At 43.2% G+C, this 21,132-nt stretch overlaps 2 protein-coding genes across 2 annotated transcripts; one reads left to right on the forward strand and one right to left on the reverse strand.

Moving 5' to 3' along the window:
• Positions 1-7: 7 nt before the first annotated feature.
• Positions 8-8,405, reverse strand: fkbp9 (FKBP prolyl isomerase 9). Its single transcript, XM_062410107.1, has 10 exons — positions 8,079-8,405; positions 6,880-7,025; positions 4,324-4,513; positions 4,080-4,225; positions 3,745-3,934; positions 2,827-2,972; positions 2,507-2,696; positions 2,076-2,221; positions 1,712-1,875; positions 8-1,613 (listed from the first exon to the last, which is right to left on the reverse strand). Exons 1-10 carry the CDS (start codon positions 8,279-8,281, stop codon positions 1,434-1,436), a joined length of 1,701 nt encoding a protein of 566 aa, XP_062266091.1. The 5' UTR covers positions 8,282-8,405; the 3' UTR covers positions 8-1,433.
• Positions 8,406-9,320: 915 nt separating this feature from the next.
• Positions 9,321-14,028, forward strand: crtap (cartilage associated protein). The gene is made up of 7 exons (XM_062410108.1): positions 9,321-10,184; positions 11,497-11,646; positions 12,210-12,381; positions 12,460-12,588; positions 12,736-12,881; positions 12,974-13,057; positions 13,639-14,028. Exons 1-7 carry the CDS (start codon positions 9,675-9,677, stop codon positions 13,684-13,686), a joined length of 1,239 nt encoding a protein of 412 aa, XP_062266092.1. The 5' UTR covers positions 9,321-9,674; the 3' UTR covers positions 13,687-14,028.
• Positions 14,029-21,132: the final 7,104 nt, after the last annotated feature.

Consider the following 21,132-nt stretch of genomic DNA (forward strand, 5'->3'; position numbering starts at 1 on the left):
GCCAAAGTATTTTTTAGGTCAGGTAATTTATTCAAATTAAAGGTTGTGCTGAAGATGAAACAATCCAGCCTCAGCGTTATTCCTGAATGAAAAGTAAAACAAAAAACTATCACTCGCTCGCTCACTCACGCACTCGCTCACTCATTCACACACTCAGTCATGGAAAACGCAAAAGTCCTACATTACATTTGTCATCAGGATTAGGACAAATACCAGAGATGGTAAACAAGACAGTAAATGTGTGACAGACCGGAGAGGCAACCGATCCCCTGCTAGGATCATTTTCACAGCAGAAAATACAGAAGGCACCTCGAAGAAAACAATATGATTTGTTTTTTTTTGCTTTTTATATTATACTGACTTCGCAACTAAACTCAAGATTTCTATCTGGCGGAAATGTCCCTCACAGAATCCTGACTGATTAAAGGTGAAACAGTGGAAATCGTCGGCTGTAAACTATTCAAATATAACATTATTCTAACTTAAAGCTCTGATTTAACTTGCCACTTATTTTTCGCCCATAAAAGGTAGTCTTACAGTGAGTGATGGTCCTGGAAGGTATGTGAGAGAAGTTCCCTGCACAACCACAGAAGGTTAAAAGCAGTTGCAGTCAGTTACAGAAGGAGTGTTGAATGTGGAGATCGTGGAGGCCTCTGTTTGTTCTCTCACACAGGAGTGCTTTTATACCCTTCAAAATAAAAAGAAACCTTAAAACAAAACATGAAGAGCTTACAGAGCCCCTTAACTCCACACAGGTGATATTTTGTATCTGGTGCACACAAGATATTAACTTGTTCTCACACAATAAATATCTTGTGCATGAAAGAAATGACCTTGTTTGCACATAATATTAGGTTGTTCCCTCACAATAAATATCTTGATCGCACAAGATAAAATCCTTGTGGGAACAAGTTAAGGTTTGCGCAGCAAGTTATTACTGATAATTGCCTTTCTCTATACAAGACAATTTCATTATATGGCATTCTCGCTGAGTTCTCTCCATCACTGCGACAGAGTGCATCTGAAGTCGTTGGAGCCGCATAGGGAGTTTTGTAAATTATCTTGAGCGTACAAGATGTTTATGAAAATGATTAAAAAAATGATCACCTGTCGGGCCTTAAACTCCATAAGAGGTTGATGGGATAAGAAGTTAAAAAGTCATTCACTGTCTTCACAGTCCTCTTATAAGGTGTTTTCTTTCGAAATTTGAATTTGACTCTAAAACAGCGTCTTAAAGGACAAGCCACCTGCATACCAACATCTCAGTCCTCAAAGCAAATACACAGAATCTCTCTCAGCATTTTTCCCCTCTCCGCACTTACTTAATTTACATATAAAACCCCATCTTTTTTTTTACTGTATGAACCCACATTTCCCCAACTGTCTGACCCCTCACCCCTACACCCTGAGCTGATTCTTTACACTCAGTCCCGTCATAGCTCGTCGTGGGTGGTCGCTTCATCGGCTTTAAGTTTGAACTCTGCCTCTGTGATTGTTCCGTCTCCGTCGCGGTCCTGGTTGGAAAACATGTTGTCGATGATGCGATAGGGATCGAAGCCGGGTGCCAGGCGGCCTTTGCCCTGGTTCACCTGCTGCATGATGTAATCAGTGAACTGAGGAAGAAGGGGAGAGTTCAGAGAGTTTAATGTAAGAACACACAGACGACAAATACCCCATGTAAATATGACAGAAACAACAGGTCATCTCGTACCTCAGAGGGCTCCACCTGCTTGTTCTCGTCTTTGTCCATCTCAGCGAAGAGGTCAGGGGACACATCGTCGTTCCAGATAAACATGTAGCCTTCAGGAAGTCCCTCCTCCATCTCTACCAGCTCAATGTCAAACAGCAGCACCGCGCTCCCTGGGACCTCATCAGCTACACGCACACACACACACACACAATGAGAAATTTAACCAAGGGGCCAAAGTTTGAGATCCATGTGCTGATGAAGCTCCAGATTGCAAACTTGAGGTCACATTGTCAAAGCTCTGTGTGTCTGTGTGTCTGTGAGTCTGTGCGTGTGCGTGTGTCTGTGTGTATGTGTGTGTGTGTATGTGTGTGTGTTAGTCACTTACGAACTCCTCTCTCCCCATAGCCCAGGTGAGGAGGAATAACTAGGTGCCTCTTCTCTCCCACGCACATCTCCATCAGTCCGTCCTCCATCCCCGGCACCACCTGGTTAGCTCCCAGGACGATGTTGTATGTCTTTCCATAGTTATATCTTAAATAAACAGAGACCAAGTGAATAATACAAAAAAAAAAAAAGTCGAGTCTCTTCTCCCGATGACTTTTTGCTTCCATGCTACAGAAAACAGGGATAAATAACTAAATGCATGTTTGCTCTAAAGGCAGGACCTGACCTGACAGTCACTCCCTGCACCCTGTGTGTTTGTCTTCCCAAAGATCTATGGTGTCGTTCTTTAAAATGATGTCTCTGTGTGTGTGACTCAGGTTTCTAAGGTGCTTTGCTTTCCAGGGAAACAGCCTTCGACTGTCTCACACTCACGTGGAGTCGATGGATGTGCCGTCCATCGTGGAGGCGTTGTAGTGATATTTGACGAAGTCGCCCTTCTTCGTTTGCTTGTCGCACTCTCCTGGCTTGTGAATCACAGTGATTTCAGTGTTGTCTGACGGGTTGTGGAAGTCAATGATGTCAATGTCAAACACCAGCACAGCTGATCCAGGGATCTTAGAGCCTGAGAGAAACATGGTGTGGAAAAAAATCAAAATAAAGAAAGAATGTTCGGAGGTTCACCAGAGTTCAGTGTATGTCTGAAAGCAGGTACACGCATGCAGGTACACACGTATACACACACACACACACACCTGTGCCTTCTTCTCCATAGCCGAGATGTGGGGGGATAGTGATGGTGCGTTTCTCTCCGACACAGACTCCAATCAGACCCTCGTCCATGCCAGCGATCACGTAGCCTTTACCCACATAGGTGTCGTAGGTGCGATTACGTGAGTAGCTGTGGGACAGAGAATATTAACAAAACTAGTCTCACACTGACATGGAGCAAAAATCCAGGTAACCTGTAAAACATATTATATGTATTATAACACACAGTATTTTATTGAGTCTCATCTGGTAGAAATGACCTTCAGAGGGGAACTACTTTTATACTTTGAGGACATTTCCGAGCCTGATGTTTTATACTTTTACTTGAGTCATTTTAAACTGCTTGAGTAAAGAATGTGTGTACTCAGTGTGCAGGAGGAAGGCCATCCTTGACGTCTGTGCAGAATGTGTATGAGAGACTCTTAGGACCGGAAAGAAATGCTACAAGTGCAAGTCCACAAAGTTGCAGTGGCTAGATAAGAATAGAGCTCAGTGACTTTCTGTTCCGAAAAAAGTGGCAAAGTTTCATTTTCTCCAGAAAGGGAACGACATGTTTCCATATATTACAATAAGAAATGTTAAAGCCTCCATTCTGATGTGTATTCTTTTTACTGCCGATATAATGTATAAGGCCAATATAAGAACATTAAGGAATTTGATTTTATACTTTTAGTGCTTATACATTTGTTGTGAGTGGCAACACACAATCGAAACTACTTGCACTGTTATGGTTCACAAACAGGAAATAAACACCAGTGGTTATAAAGTTTTGAATCTCTCTATCGGTCTTCAGTGCACAGTGAGATGCTGCCATCCTGTGGCTGCTTAAAGAACAGCAGCAGGGAAAAGCTGAAAGTTCAATATTACAACAAGTCTGATGAATGTTTAACATGGACCCACACCTGGAGTCAAAAAAGGTCCCGTCGAGGAGGCTGCCGTTGTAGTGGTAGCGCACAAAGTCTCCGGTGGCGGACTTCCTCGTGCAGGACTCGGGCACCTTCTGATTGGTCACTGCGATGCCATCCCTGGGGTTGTGCAGGTCCAGGAGAATGACATCGAACACCAGAGACGCCTGACCCGGGATGTCGCTGCCTGGGGGGAGAGCAAGAAGGAGAACGGTTGAACAGAAGAAGAGAAGCAGGTATGGACATAAATAATTTTGACTCAGTCATTTCTATTGTGAAAGGTCTGTAATCTCCGGGAAACAAATAATAATAAAGACATTATCAACACTCACCATCTCCATTTTCTCCATATCCAAGAGAGGGAGGCATAGTGACGATACGTCTCTCTCCAACACACATGCCCAGGAGCCCCTGGTCCATGCCAGCGATCAGCCAGCCAATCCCGACGTAGGTGTCGTAAGTGCGCATGCGGGTGTGACTGCATTGAAGGATTGTTAGACAGGGGGAGAGAGGTTACGTGTGTGTGAGTACAGGTGCATTTCTTTTTGTGTGACTGGGGGATTGCACAGATCGAACCTGGAATCAAAGAGCGTCCCGTCCAGCAGCGTGCCATTGTAGTGGTAGCGCACGTAGTCAGACACCTCCACCTTCCTGGAGCAGCTGGAGGGCGTGTGGTACGTGTCGATCTGCACGCCGTCCTCCGGGTTCCACACGTCGAGCAGCAGCACGTCAAAGTGGAGGATGGAGTCCGCTGGGATGATGTCACCTGGAGAGAAACAAGTCGTTCACCTGTCAAACTTTATTCAAATAAGTATAAATAAAAAGAAACATAGATACAACTAAATATATTCAAGTTGAATTAGATAAACATTTTTGAAAATAAAATGATATAAATGCATATACATTTGCTGCATTTCTTATTCTGTAAAATAACAGTTTTTATATCAGCAAATATAAACACTGAACACTGACATGTTTGTTAAAGGCTCATATCGACTTATAAAGGCCAATCGATATCCATATGATAATAAAGACTGACTCATGAGATTTATATTTGGACTTTTGTCAGTTTATGGCTATTGTTAATTGTACTGATGTTTTTTAAGTTTAGAGGCACTAAGATGAGACTTTATGCACTTTTTTGTCCATTGTGTCATCCCATTTATTTGAAAATTCCGTGAAGCTGACTCTAAATTGTATTGAATAAATACACACATCCTGCACTTTTCCTCTTTATTTTTTTTTGTTTTCTCCTTCAGCTCGACAGATATCATGATGAATCGTTATGTATCCCCATTCGTATCATATCTCGAGTTAACCTACGATTCAAGCCCCCAGTTAAAACCAGAGGATGAAACTTTAAAGTTAGAGGACTTGTCCTGGGACTGTCGATGGACACCAGCACAGGGGCTATCCCAAAAACACACAACTCCTCTCTTCTAAACAGAGGTGGAGGAGGGGCGTAAGGACACTGTCAACAGCCATTAAAGCTTCACTGCCGATGAGCTGGCAGGTCTCTTTCGGTTTTAAACCTCTTTGAGCTGCACCCCCCTGCTTTCTTCAACCTCAGTTTTTACCTGTCTACACATGCCCCTCACTCTTCTCTCTGTCCCATTATCTACATATTCCGTTCACACACACACACACACACACACACACACACACACACACACACACACACACACACACACACACACACACACACACACACACACACACACACACACACACACACACACACACACACACACACACACACACACACACACACACACACACACACACACACACACACACACACACACACACACACACACACACACACACACACACACACACACTTGTTTGGACATAGCATTGACTTCCATTCATGGTGGACAGTCTAACCAAAACCTTAGCATAATTCACATCATACCCCCTGACTTTAACTTTGGTCCCCATGAGCTCTAATGGTCCTGACGAGTTCATTGTTTTTTTGTTTTTTTTTAAGATGAATTTATTCATCCCAAACACATGCACAGACATGCAAAGGCACACTCATGCAGGTAGGGAAATTTAATCTCTGCTTTTGACCCATCTGGAGCAGATGTTGGGGGAGTAAGGTGCCTTGCTCAGGGGCATAAGACAGGGTAGGAAGACTATTGGATTTTTGGACAGATCAATCCAGGTTCGTCTTTTTGTTGTCTCTCCGTGGAGTCGAACCAGAGACCTTCTCTGCCCATAGTCCAAGATTCTGCCACTAGACCACCGCCTCTCCTTTAATTATGCCATAGAGTTGAACTGGTCTTTGCATGTAAACAGAGATTTCACATTCCTTTGCTCTCATCACTACCCTTATATAAAAAGTGTAGTTTATCATTGTGTTCTGACACAATCTCACTCAACGTGTTTTGTTCACATGCACCTCACTATCTAGAGAGTTCCTCTGCCCTCAGCTGCTGATGCTCTGGGATTGGTTGTGCATTTGCTGACTGCTGATAATCTGTATCCAGAGCAGCTCGCTCTGACCGGCTTCCTGGTCTGTGACGTCCATCTGACGTGACCCAGCATGGACTTCTGGGAGCAGCCCACTTCCCCTCTGCTTCAGCTCTCATTACAACTAGACACTTTGCTTTCTTTGAAGAATGTCCACACATGTTTGAATGATATCAACTGCATTTTAGGAAAAGGGTGTTTTATTTGCAATGTCAAGGAGAAGTACTACACTACCCACATTCCTCAGGTGTAAAAGAGCTATGTGCTAAGTGTCAATGAATGGTTGAGCTCGTTGTTCCTATGGAAACAAGGTTACATAAAAGAAGCATACTGGAAGTTGTTGGAAAAGGATCATTTGCAATGGTTTATGGGATGTGTAGTTATTTCACTCTTGAAATAATAATGTGCAGGGTCTTATACCTTTTGCCTTTTTTTTAAATTTTGCTATTTTATTTGCTCCTAATCAAATATGTTGTCCATCTCCTAGCTGGTCGACCTGGTTTCAAGCTTAAAACTCTTTTTATAAGGATTTTCTGAAATGTCAATGGAGAAAATTGATCTGAAATTTACTTCAAGAACAAGAGGGTTCCTGTACCCTGGCCGTCACTGTTATGCTCTATATGCTGGTGAGATGAACACACACTTAGTCATACATACCATATCCCTTTTTTCCGTAGGCGAGATGTGGTGGAATCTTCACCAGTCGTCTCTCGTTGACACACATCCCCACCAGAGCTTTGTCCATCCCAGCGATCAGCTGCTTCTTGCCAACAAACACGTTGTAGGTGCTTCCACGGTCGTAACTGAAACACACATATACACACATCACTAAATTATAATCATTATTTCTCCAATTTCCAATGAAGCGAAGGCCATGCGGTAAGCCTGAGGCTTCTCGGGCTTTAGAGGACTGGGGGCCCTGGACGGCTCCCCACTTTGCCCAGTTGGTAATTCAGCCTTCCAGGGACACTTTTGATGACTAAGTCAACGGTTCTCAGAGTGGAATCCAGAGACCCCCAGAGGTAATTGTGATAAAGGCCTATATAGAGGATTGCACATGTGCCCCCAGTGTTCAGAGGAAGAGATCAGATTTATGGACAAATATGATCTGATCAAGTCCTTATCCTTAAGTTTGGAGGCCGCTTTCAGGACCTCAGAGGGTCTCATGGACTCCACATTGACCAGCTGGGAATTCCAAGTACCCTAATATTCACTAAGTCAGTAAGTACTAAGCCCCCCAAAAGGTCCTGCAATTGTCCTCCAGAGGGCCTAGGGGGCCACTGGCCCTATCTGAAATCCAAATGACCCCATAACCGCCCCTGATCTGTCAGTATTCTATTAGTCTTTTGTTTTAAAGAGGCTAAAGTCACTTAGTAACAATACTAACTTTAAAAAATTACAATTTGTTAAGATTTGTTATTTTGTAGACTTCTTTGAAGAACACAGTGGGCTTGAGTGAGGAACAGTTTTCAATATATATTCGATGATGTGTGGCTTTGCTCAAGGATTGATTTAATTAGGCACCTTACTGAATCAGGACTTGTGAATGATCATGTCATTGCCCCCCTCTCTGTAAATGTGACCCCTTTATGGGCCCTGAAAAAAACTTAGATCCGCCACTGCTCTGAACACTTGGGTCATATGTGCATTCATCTGTTTTGATCTTTTGCATGAAAAAGTGTGTCAGCCCTTGGATGAATCGTGTGTGGATCCGCAGAGCTGCATTCAACCAGCTTGCCTGCGTGGCTCATTGAGCCGAGCTCACTCTACGCGCACTTTTACGCATCGCGCACGCAACTCGTGCACCCTGGGGACAAAAACTAACAACAAAGCTGGTCCTTCTGCGTGATACTCACCTAGAGTCGAACTTCTTGCCGTCCGGGAAAACGCCGTTGTAGTGGTACCTCACGTAGTCGCCCACCTTGACTGCGCGCACGCACTTCTCCGGCACGAAAGTTTTCTCAATGAGAATGTCGTCTAACGGAACCGGGGGAGCGTTGCAGGCGGCGATCGCCACCAGAACTGCCAGGTATAACATGACGTGCACGCTTGAGCTCATTTTCACTGCCGACAAAAATTAATCAATCGCGATGGAGATAAGCGAGAGTCAAGCCTGGGTTCGTCTGTCCTCCCTGTTCCACGGTTTCCTCCACTTGGATACAAGTCCTGCCCCGAGTCACAGAACAGGAATGATCCTGCGTCAAGCCGCATGAAAGAAAACACACAACATCCGGTTAAACCCTCAAGATTAAAAACCACTTTATGTCAAAATCAAATTACAACCAATCAATTTAAGCAAATAAACAAGGGGTGCTTATTGTAAAAATTTGGATTTACCGTTTGACGTTTGAATTCGACATTAAATATTTAGATACATTTTTTTTATTTAGATTTAAAATTAAGATTTAGATTCAACATTGGGCATTTAGATTTAACTCTTAACATTTAGATTGAGATTTTTCATTTAGATTTAGGTTCAAAATTGAACATTTAAATTTCACATTTAAATGTGGACTTCACCTTTGTAAAAACAGATGCGTTTACATGGTTTTGGAACATTTTGGTGATTAAATGTGTGAAGCACCTGTAAATAGCCATGTGATAACATATGCAGTACATGTGCTACCATGATTTATACATACTTTGCGTTGCTTTGCTTTGCTATAGACATACAAACACACAGCATCGAAGCGTATGTGGTCAACTGTGCTCTTATCTTGAAATGCTTCCTGCTTCACTCTCGGTCTCTCTGGCTGCCTTGACGCGCACTGGGATTGAATGGGGCAGTTTGGGCACCACGTATTGCTCTTGCGCAGTTGCAGCCTCTGCGAGATGTGTCAACGTGGTAATGTAGGGGTCTCCTCCTCACAGCTGCAGTTACATCCCCCCAATTCGCGTCCATTTAAATCAGAGTTTACGCGCACATCTGGTTACGCCTAATGTTTTCACTCAAATGATAGCACAACACGTGAGGTTTACGCATGGATGATGTTGAACACCATGGATCGTGTTGTGTCGGAGGGATTTAGGGCCTTCTTCTGGTTTGAGGGGGGCCGGAGCAGGAATGTCTCTACGTGGCAGTGGGAGGAGGAGGAACAGTCCACCCTCATCGGGGGTTGTATGCGTGACTGGGATCCAACGGCTTTCCACTTTGTAGAGACGTGTGTTGTGGAGGAATAACCTGTTGGTTCTAAACATCGGACCAAATGGCAAACTTATTTTTCCCTTTAACAACCAAGTAGAGAACTTCCTCCATCATGTTAGATGGTAAAAGTCTGATCTGTGTCAGCTTGTAGCTTCTGTATAAGAGCAGAACAACAGCAGTGATTTACTTGTGGGATTCAGTGGGAGGAGCAGCTCATCCCAGGCCCCGCTGATCCAGCCCTGCGCCCCGGGGGGAGGGAAGGCTTTGTCCGGGTACGTGGTGGAACTTGAGGCGGTCCTTGCGCCCCATGCACTCACCGTCCCAGCCCCTATCCACCATTTCCCAAACTTCAAAAATGGCACCCTCCACCTCTTCACAACTATTCTCTGCGCTGCTGATCGCGCTTGCCGTCTCGGCGGTGCATTCCCAGTACGAGAAGTATAGCTTCAGGAGTTTCCCCAGACACGAGCTGATGCCGCTGGAGTCTGCGTACAAATACGCACTGGACCAGTACACCGGGGAGAAGTGGAAGGAGACGGTGGAGTACATGGAGGTGTCGCTGCGGCTCTACCGGCTGCTGCGGGACAGCGAGGCCTTCTGCAACCTCAACTGCAGCTCCGTGCGCCTGGAGGACGAGGACAAGTTCGCGGAGTTCCCCGAGCTGCGGGCGTTCGGCAACGTGATGAAGAGGGCGCAGTGCCTGAAGCGCTGCAAGCAGGGGCTGCCCGCGTTCAGGCAGACCATGCCCAGCCGGGACACCATAGACGAGTTCGACAGGAGGGAACCCTACAGGTACCTGCAGTATGCCTACTTCAAGGTGAGCCAGCTCCGCGTGACCCACAACAACCAACCTGGTGGGACCTCTATGGTTCTACAAGTCTCTCCCCAAGGTTCCTTGGCTCACATCAACCGGACGAGGCACATGATGGAGTCTGGTTCTTCCTCATTAAAGGGATAGTTCACCCAAAAATGACAATGCCCTCATTATCTATGAGCGGTTGGTGAAGAGTCTGAATCCACAAAAACACTTTTTGAGTTTAAGAGGTAAACAGCATTGCAGCCAAATCCAATACAATTAAACGTGAAAAAAAAACTTGCCTCCGTACTGCTCCTGTGGTAGTCATCCAAGTGTTAGTAAGATGACATTCAAATTTGACTCGAAACAAGGTCATTTACATCATGTTTTTAACCTAAATGTCTGCTGTGATCTATGTACATCGCAGATAGATAACAGTGACATTAAGGCTAAACAAATGCAACACTGTTTACCCCTGAAACTCCAAAAGTGTTTTGTGGACTCAAACACTTCACCCACTCCTCTATTGCTATAGTTAGTAGATAATGAGTTAATTTCCATTTTTGGAGGAACTATCCCTTTAAAGGGGAGTATTCATTCCACAGTCAACTATGCAGGCCTGTTGTGTAAAACTCTTGGGTTCCTCTATCATTTTGTCAGGTTTTGACCTTACTATGCAATTTCACAATATATATTGTGATTTGGTGCTATACAAATAAATTGTCATTTAATTTCCAATTTGTGGGGATGTTTTTACTGCATTTTCAACGCATGACAGGGATTTATCCTGATGAAAGTGAAACGTGCCACCGGTTCACTGGGGAGGTGTGAGGGGAGGGGGGGTGCTCTGTTCTGCAAAAGACAAGGTCCTGATCTTTTGACTGGTGCTTGCTGGTATTTTTGTGCCCTCCCTATAAACAAGAGGAAAACGATTTCGAAGATGGCTGACTCCGATAAAATCCAATAGCATTTTACTTTGAATTTGGTTTTAGATCACTTTAGAGTAACCTCAAGTTAAAAGTTGGAATTATGATTACATGAAGGGAATACAGGAGCATGTCGGTTTGGTGGTAAAACTCTACTTAACGCATGAAATAAACACAAAGAGGTGACAACACATAGGAAATCCCCAAATAATGTCAAAAATAACCAATGCAAGTTTCCACACAGGAACTCTCATCCTTAAAGGGATCTCTATGTATTGGGCAACACAATTATGAATAATTTAGTACCAAAAATAGATTTCCCTGCATTATAGTTTCAGGGCTAGATGTGTGTTGTTCCATTTAATGATGTGCACTCACACAAAACTAACAGTATGTGTTTGTCTCAGTCTGACAAAGTGGCCAAAGCGGTTTCTGCTGCCCACACCTTCCTGCTGAAACACCCAGATGATGAGATGATGCAGAGGAACATGGCGTACTACCAGAGTCTGCCGGGAGCAGAGGAACACCTCAAAGACCTGGAGACCAAGTCCTATGAGGTACATGCATCAGATTCTGTGCGAGAAATTAGACACGGGAAGACGGCATGGACACAGGAGTCCCACCCATACACACCCGTCTTAGAATGTGCACACCCACTCTAACCTTCCTGGTATCTGGCTCTGTGGCTGTGCCGATATGGTAGATGCCTGTGGTCGGCATAATGAGAAGGTTAAGACTGAGTTTTTATGGATGTAATATCATACACTGGGTATAAAGATGGACTACACTATCTTGACAGCTGGGGAGGAACCTAGTCTCTATGGATATTGCGCTTAGGGCCTGTTCTTGCGCTGCCAAGATTAGTGCCTCTGTGGTTAATACTCACCAGTGCCTCACACACTTGGTTTCGGGAACTTCAGGGGTCCTTATCAGGCATTAAAGAGGAAATTCAGATTTCCTTATGGCAACAGTTTCTTTCACAGACATAAGATGGTTTCCTGTAGGCAGTGATTCAGATTATCAATGTCGAAGTTAATTTCTTCAATCATACCACAAATTAACATTCAATGAGTGACCAACTGTCATTTTTCCCTGTTATTTTTGTCATGTTATATTCCAGACATTATTTGTGCGCGCAGTGCGGGCGTATAACGGGGACAACTTCCGTACCTCGGTGTCAGACATGGAGCTGGCTCTGAGGGACTTCTTCAAGATCTACGACGAGTGTCTGGCTGCGTCTGAGGGCCCAAGGGACGTCAAGGACTTTAAAGACTTCTATCCCTCCATAGCAGGTCTGTACAGCCTTTAGTTATCTTTCCCTCAACTCTCTGAACATTCAAAAGTTAATGGTTGATACATTTTCATTCCAGATCACTATATCGAGGTCCTTGACAGGAAAGTGAGGTGTGAAAGTGACCTGACACCGGTTGTAGGAGGATTTGTGGTAGAGAAGTTTGTAGCCACCATGTACCACTACCTGCAGTTCGCTTATTACAAGCGTGAGTATTTCATTTCCCCAGATTTTGTTCCTTCCATCTATGTACTAGATAATTATGAGTGAATTAACATTTTTGGTTGAACTATCCCTTTTAACAAGTCTGTCAGGTTAGTGTCTTGTGGATTAAGAGTGAATTTCTGTGTTTCAGTAAATGACCTGAAGAATGCAGTGCCGTGTGCAGCCAGCTACATGCTGTTTGACCCCAGTGATGAAGTCATGAAGAACAACGTGGCCTATTACAAGTTTCACAAAAGCCAGTGGGGGCTGACAGAGGAGGACTTCCTGGCCAGATCAGTGAGACATGTTAATGATTACGCACCTTACACGCTCAAACTGAGTGGTTCACATTAACGGGTTATTTTGTTGTGTGTGTGTGTTTGCTACAGGAGGCACTGCGGTACTACAATCAAACCACCATGCAGCTACAGATGATTGAGTTCTCCAGACAGCGGCTGATAAGCGATGATGAGGTGAGTGAGTGCGTGTGTTTGCATCAATTTGTGTGTGGGCGCTTCACAGGAAAGCTTTCAGCCAGGAGGTTATCTCAGGAGAAGAGATCATGTCATACAGTCTAGTACACCCTTTAAAAATAGGTCGGCATTGTCCTCATGAAGTGTGTCAGGGTTTACATCAGGTAGCTTGCTGCGCTCACAGGCTGTGTCCTCGTGTAACTTATGGAAAAATCCTATATCCTTTCGTCTGGTCACATGACGCCCTGCAGTACAACGTGGGCCCTGTTTGTATCAAGCCTGCGATGTCACACACGACCACGGGGTGGCAGCACGACACTGCATCTCTGTCAGTTTTAATGCTGCAGCTCCAGGACTGTGGTCTTCAGTGCGACCCAGCATAAGCCAGGATTACTAACTGTATGCAGCAAATACCATTCACTTGACCTGGCTGTGATTTATTTAGTGATTGCAGGTATGAGAGGTCACAGAAGTGTTAGTGGGGGAACAGATGATAATTCAGTGAGAGGAAAATGTCATGGACCCACCTAAGTTGTCTCTGGTTGATTATTTTGTCTGTGTGTTTCTGTTTGTGTCCACAGGGGGAGGTGGTGGAGTTTATAGATGAGTTCCTGGACGATGATGAATAGCCCACGTTGGAAGCTCTGCCTTAACACTGAAGAACAAGAAAGCGGCACCAGTTTGTATTTATTGGGGTTTTTTAAGAGGTCATAGGGATTTGTTTTGTTTTTACCTTACAGCTTCACATCCTGAATATTAATCCCGATTATTTGTGGATAAAATACTCAGTTCAGAGGTACAGTGTGTGCACATTCAGCACATTACATGATACATGATTTAAAATGCAATGATGATAACTGAGACCGAAATGTTTTTACTCAGTGTTTTACGAATTCATTCCTCCGCTTTGAATCATAGATGTTGTCTTTTAAAATGATGATGTTACAATAAAATGACGTTTTAAATATCAATATCTCTCTGGAATATGTGTATATAATAGAAGGTGAATTTAAGACTCTATAAACCCCTTTCAGGATAATGATGAATGTTATTTAAAGCTACTTCAAGTATGAGGGGATATCAGAATCCCATAATAACTTGACAATTGACTACTATTGAAGATAAGGTGAAGTAGCCTCGTAGAGAATAAAAATTTAAACCTCATTTCATCACGTAAACAGAAAAAAGTCAAACAGTAGGTATCCACAGTTTTTCTGACAGCCGAGCCCAGTTCACCGCTATGAATTTGACCAGGGTGTTTGTAAACTCATCAGTCAAATGAACGTTTACATCACGACTTAAATGCTTTTTTAGAGCTAGTATGTCATATTAGGATATTTAAGACTTTAAAGATAGCGAAGATAGAGATAAAAGTCTGGAGTAGTTTTACTATTTATAGGTATGTGATACATTTAATGAACAAGCTCTTTGAGTGACCATCAAGACTAGAAAGCACTCTATAAGTACAGATCAAATATAAAAACATAATTTATTGTTCTTCAACTACTGACAACATTTCTCCCTCTCCATAGAGACAAATCTGGAGTGGTTTCTTAATTTTCCCAAAGCTGTATTTCATTGCGGTCTATAAAACGTCATGAAATAATAAGATTTACTTGTTACAATTTATTTACGTCCACCTCGAATGTCCTATTGTGCAGGTGACACCAACTCCTGCATCAGGCCAGTTCAAAGCCGGAGGAGATTCACTTGAGTCCTCTTCACACTTAATTAACAGCTGAACATTATAACCAATCTCTTTGCAAACACATCCTTCTGTGTCCCTAAGAGAAGCAAAATAAGGTCATCAGATTAATATCAGCATCATAAGACCTTTAGTTTGTCAAATCTAGTAAAGCCATTGACTTGTCTCTTTAAATCAACATGATCCAACTTTTTACCATTAAAATAGCCGCCTGGAAATTAGATTGATGGTACACTGACTTTGAATCGGGAGATACAATGGGGCCACTTTCATTCCCACTCCTCGCCCCAGATGCCTGTCTGTGCTCTTACTTTGGTGAGTAGGTTTCGACCTTCAGTCAGATGACTGTAACTGACTGATAGTCGTGGCTTAAATGGCCAGAATCAGCAAGTTCAAGAGTAATGGTGAGCTGTAGATTGGCTGAAGCGAGTGAGAAGTTACTAAAAGCAGCTTTTATCTGCAAAATTCAGTGTGGAATTTTTTTTAAATATTGACAATGGAATTGAGCGGCAGCTCTTCTGGTTCAGGAAGCCGGGGATCATGGGTGAGCGTACACAGTCAGAGCTCCACTCAACACATTGATAGATCGCTCAGACACGGAGCACAACAATCATATCGTTTGACTGCAGAGGGCGCAGTTGCTGAAGTTGTATGGTGTTGCTTTAAATAATTTCATACATGTGCTTGTATATGGTCCCAGGATTTATCCTCCTCAACAGCACAGAGCGAAAGATGGGGCTGTATGTCAGAATGATAGTTTGGGGTTTGCTCTACCTGCCAGCGCTCCCAAATTTTCGCTGTGTTTACTGCCTTCATGTCTGTCTCTGTCTACTCAGCCCCTAAACCTGTTCCTGCTGATATATCACCAAAACTAATAACAATATTCTCAAGTTAAATTAATTGAGAGTGTAGAGTAGTGTTCAAGTCAGGGCCAGGCAGGGATGGCTCCATTCAGGCCCATTTTAAATACGCTCCAGTACCTACAGTACCTGCCAGGTGACCTCACTTCACTCATGATGTAACGAGACAAACTAAAGATGTCTGTAGGGTTCTAACTATTTCATACTGTAAAGAAAAATATCCGGTTATCAAGATAACATTGTGTTGATTTCTGTACTTCATCTTGACAGTATAGGGATCCCTGTAATATATTTGTAAAAAGTTTTATTGCTCCATGAGTGAGAAACTCACTGAAAGATCGTGACAAATTTCAAAACATAATTTTGATGCATTGTGGGCTCTGTGTTTATTTTATAGGTCAGACATGAGTATAATCGGCAACATCAACCTTGCAACAAGGTAACAGGCCTTTAAAAAATGTTATAACTTTCTTCATCATCTTCTTTGGGCGAACTCGTCTTCTCTTAGGGGCCAATGGCATGTCGGGACTGGAGACACACTCACTGGGAAAGTTCTTCATAATCTTCATTCGGGGGTTTATTTCAGCATCACCTTTGGTTATTTTTTTAGGGCAAGAGATTTTCTCACCACGACGACCTCTTGCCCTTTCAGGTGATGCCTCAGCCTTACTTGTGTCGGGAGATGAGTCGTATCTTTTTTTCACCCCTACTACACAAGTTTTATTGACTTTTGAGTTGCATCCTGCCGATGGGCGAACTCGTCCTCTTCTAGGGGCCGATGGCGTGTCGGGATTGGAGACACACTCACTGGGAAAGTTCTTCATATACTTCTTCCGGGGGCTAATTTTAGCATCACCTTTGGCTCGTTTGTCAGTGGAAGATATTTTCTCACCACGACCACCTCTTGCCCTTTCAGGTGATGCCTCAGCCTTACTTGTGATAGCAGACGAGTCATATCTTTCTTTTACCCCTACTACACAAGGTTTATTGCCCTTTGCAATGCATCCTGCCAATCGGCGAACTCGTCTTCTCCCAGGGGCCGATGGCGTGTCAGGATTGGAGACACACTCACTAGGAAAGTGCTTCATGGTCAAGAAAGGATGTCGCAGAGCTTCGCTGGGGTCGATTCTTTTTTTTGCATCGAGATGCAACATCTGTTTCAGCAGGCTTAAAAAGGCCTGCGTGTCCTCATTTTCAGTCACACCTGGGCGAGTCACCACAATGTCATCAAGACTGGCAAACCGCCCGGGCTTCTGAATCGTAGGGGATGCTGGGCTCCCCTTGCTGCTCTGGGAGGACTTTGTGCGTTTCCCTCCTGGTACTGCACACTCCTTGCAACGGCAAAGTTCCTTCAGGCTCCACAATTGTTTTTTGGTATATTTTGTCTTTGTAAAAAACACATTGGTGTACCTTCCAGAATTCAGCAGGTTGTCATTGGGCTGACCATTTACCTGTACCAAGTTCTTCATGGCCTGATATTTGCAAGTCCCTAGTTTATACAGACATGTCCCGAGGTACAGGTAGGCCACAATGCATCCAAGAGCCCACATATCCATGGCCTCATTCAGAGGAAGTCCCAGCATGACTTCAGGGGCCCTGAAACCAATAATCTGGAAATTACGTCCAGTTTTCAATTCGGAGACCCGAGTAGCCATGCCAAAATCAATCAGCTTCACCTTTGAAGGCTGTCGCTGTTGATCCACCAACATTACGTTGTTTGGCTTTATGTCTGTATGCACCAGACCTAGGCTCTTCAGGGCAGTGAGTGACACCAACAGCTGCTTTGTGATTGCTTGAATCTCAGACAGAGGCCGCCCCTTCCCCCCGGACAGTCCATGCCAATCAAACAAAGTCTTATCCAGCTTTTCAAATTCCAGAAGAATTTGATCACAGTGTGTGTGATGCCCGTTGAACCTGACGAAGTTGTTCTTGTCTTGACCGATCTCCCGGAGTTCTTCAAGAATGTCCAGTTCCTTTTGGCCATCTGCTTTCGAGACAAACTTCAGAGCCACAATCTCCTTAGTGTCCACCTTTAAGCACTGTTGCACTATTCCAAAACTTCCAGAGCCCAGTTTGTCCAGTATATAGAATGCATTGGATAATGCTGGCACACGAAGAAGTTTGACGTCATCAGGTCTTTTCTTGTTGTTTGAATCCATTATTGTTTTAGCCATTTTAGAGAGTGTATTGGCCGGTTCCAACCAACAACAAATAGTATGAATGGAATATACTGCTATCTAAGCTAACAGGTGGCGACTACCTGCCTAATCAGTCAAAGGCTTTTCTTAGGTTGCAAAGACTTTTCTTTGATAAAAGCAATTACATTAATACATCATAAAGAATAAACCCTTTATAAATGTCAACTGTTTTTTTTTTAAAGATCAGTTTATCACAGGTTAAAGACTTGTCTATGATCTAATGCACTGGTCCTCAACCTTTTTTTCAGTGATGTATTCCCTTTGAAAAAAAAACTCACCCGAGTACCCCCTAACCAGCGCAAAGCATCTTTGGTTGAAAAAAAGATGTAAAACACAGTGATGTGCCGTTAGTGTCTGATTTATTAAACTTTGTAACTAGAAACTTTTAAATTATAACTTCATCAAAGTGCATAACATTTCTCATTTGTAGTGGTCTCTCTTGAACAATTTGGAAATAAAAAGACATCAAAATAACCAAAGAAAGAATTAATTATCTCAATTATAAATAGAGATTTGTGCACATAAAAAGAATTATCAACTTAAAGTGCCCTCTTTCTGGATCTTAACAAAGACATGTTCTCAAACTGAACATATGAACTTCCTTTTTAACACAGTTCTTCCCAAAAAATCATTATCTCAATTATAAATAAATATTTGTGCACATAAAAGTAATTTACAACTTACCAATGCCCTCTTTGCTTTTGCATTTACATTCCAGTGAGAACCTTGTGCTTGTGCTTCACTGAGGATCTTTGTCAGTCTTGGTGGCAGGGAAGCAACTGCTGTGATCAAGCTCTTCTCCAGGCACAGTCTGTTTCTTTGCTTTGTTTTGATAACAGTCATTGCAGAGAAGGAGGCCTCACATAAATATGTTGAGGCAAAAGGTAGTAGCTGCTCCAAAGCTTTTTGTCCTAGGTCAGGGTGCTCCTGCTTCACACACACCCAAAACTGTGCAAGTGTGGATGTGGCAAACTTCATCTGGAGGTCACGGTCAGATGACACTTCCAGGAGTTTTTCCTGATAAGTGACCAGTAGCTTGCTTCCGTTTGCTTCGGACAAGAGATATGGGTTTCTCACCCAATCCAGCTGTGCACATTTCTCCTCCATGTCAGGAAAGTAGGATTGAAAATCTTGAATCAAGTTGGTCAAATGGCCCATTATGACCGACCTGACTGGAGCTCTGTCCACATCCTTATCCAATTATCCACCTGTGGAAAGCAGGTGAAATCCCCCTGTGCAGAGGCCCTTCTCCACAGCTCTGCTTTCTTCAGGAAGCCACCCACCTTGTCATACAGGTTTAAAATGCTGGAGTCCTTGCCCTGCAGAGACATATTCAGTTCGTTCAGTTTGCTGAATATATCCGCCAGATACCACAGCTTTGCAAGCCAGTCTGTGTCTGGAACAAGGTGGCATAGGGAGGTCTGTGCTCAATCAGAAAGGTGTTTACTTCAGATCGTAATTCCAACAGCCGGTTGAGTATTCTCCCTCGAGAGAGAGAGCCAGTGCACTTCTGTGTGCAGCAGCAGTTGTGTGTGTTCAGCTCCCATGTTTTCACAGAGGCGGCGAAACAGGCTTGCATTACGTGGCCTTGACTTTATGAAGCTGATCACTTTGATGCTGTCGTTAAAAACGTCATGTAACACAGGGCTCATTTTCTTGTACGCCAATGATTCCCTGTGTATGACACAGTGAGTCCACTTCATGTCAGGGCCTCTAGGGCTTTGGCTGATGTCGTTGAGGCTTTCCGCATTGTCTCTTGAGATGACCTGAATTCACGAAGTCTCCTCTTAAAAAACTCAGGTGGCTTACCAACGTGAATTGCATGTTTGGTCTTGAGATGCCGTTGAAGATGTGCTGTCTTCATGCAACTGTTGGCTAATCTCTCCCCACAGAAAAAACACAAAGCTTTTGGTGGGTGGCAACTTATGGACGTAAATCCCATTAAAACATATTCTTCTGAATATTGATGGAATTTTGCCGTCTCTGGTTTCGCCTTCTTTGGCACTTGTCCCTCCGTGTTTTCAGCGGCATTGCTGCGACGCTTCAACCACGACTCCATTGTTTGGGTTTTCAAGGCGGCAGTGATGACAGGTGATGACAGGTGGCGTGTGCCAGGTTGGGTCGAACCATCGGTATGGGGGAGACTCTGAGTATTTAGGATAATGAAATTGAATAGCCTACTGAATATAAAATTCAGTTGATGAACTTATACTTATATTTGATTGAATATTTATTAAATAAAAACTGTTTAAGGATTTTTGAATGGATGATAATTTTAAATATGTTTGAAAAAATCTCACGTACCCCCTGGAGTATTTTCAAGTACCCCCAGGGGTACCCGTACCCCTATTTGAGAACCACTGATTTAGAGCACAGCTGGGTGGGGGGAGGGAGGAGCGGGGAGAGTTTCTGTTTCGCCTCTTCAAGCACCTTTGTCTTGGGGGGGAGCTCTGTCAGAACGAAGACACCATCCAACCTTACATCAACACCACGAAGCAAGTGTACAAAGATCTGATCAGGTAGAGTATGATACCACACTGTCCATTATATCATGTTTCCTTACAACTCCATATGTAAACATATGAGATTTAGATTAGTTTTGCAAAGTATTTTTGTATCTATAACATCTGTAACACCAGAGCATAAAGATAAACCCAACTAGAATATGTATTATCATTTATCAAGTGTCCTATATTTATCTATAACTTTATTTGAAAATATATTTAAAAAATGTTAGTTGTATCGAAAACTTTCTTATTTGAAATCTGTTTTACAAACATTTACAATATTACATCTTAAGTTTTTGTATTTCTCTTTTTCTATAATCAACTGTCATTTGCCAGTAGATCATCTGTTGGTTCTTCATATTGTGATTTTTATGTAATATGAAAACTGTATTGGTATATGTTTTCTAATTATTCTAATAGTATAACAGTATAAAAGTATCTTAAAAAAAGTTTATTGTTTGTTGTGTAGCGTTCAGAGGGATCCATACACAAAGAGGGTCAGCGTTGTTTCCATGGTGATCAAAGTCGGCGCCTACATACGTGTCCTGCTCAAGACATTTTACAAACATCAGTAATAACCTGAAATCCGTAAACATCTTTTTCTTCAGCTATAAAACACTGTTATTTCTCCCTCGCAGGATAAATCGGGGCGTTGTTTCGCCGGGACACGAGAGGAGGAGCAGACGTTTGCCTATTTGATTGTCGACCCCTATAAACGTCATGTGACTTTGTTCTGCCACTTCTACGGTGTTGGAAACGTTACACAGTGACCATGAAGAAATTGTCCCATGGTCTGAATCTAACC

This window comes from Platichthys flesus, chromosome 17, assembly GCF_949316205.1.
Source record: "Platichthys flesus chromosome 17, fPlaFle2.1, whole genome shotgun sequence".
Classification (NCBI taxonomy): domain Eukaryota; kingdom Metazoa; phylum Chordata; class Actinopteri; order Pleuronectiformes; family Pleuronectidae; genus Platichthys; species Platichthys flesus.

Excerpts from the sequence above, each read along its gene's own strand:
- fkbp9 (XM_062410107.1), bottom strand. The coding sequence starts at position 8,281 with ATGAGCTCAAGCGTGCACGTCATGTTATACCTGGCAGTTCTGGTGGCG. Across the intron at positions 4,514-6,879 it reads CTACGGAAAAAAGGGATATG|GTGACATCATCCCAGCGGAC; the intron begins GTATGTATGACT and ends GTTTCTCTCCAG. Across the intron at positions 2,222-2,506 it reads GGCACATCCATCGACTCCAC|ATATAACTATGGAAAGACAT; the intron begins GTGAGTGTGAGA and ends TGTTTATTTAAG.
- crtap (XM_062410108.1), top strand. The coding sequence starts at position 9,675 with ATGCACTCACCGTCCCAGCCCCTATCCACCATTTCCCAAACTTCAAAA. Across the intron at positions 10,185-11,496 it reads TGCAGTATGCCTACTTCAAG|TCTGACAAAGTGGCCAAAGC; the intron begins GTGAGCCAGCTC and ends TGTTTGTCTCAG. Across the intron at positions 12,382-12,459 it reads CTTCTATCCCTCCATAGCAG|ATCACTATATCGAGGTCCTT; the intron begins GTCTGTACAGCC and ends TTTTCATTCCAG.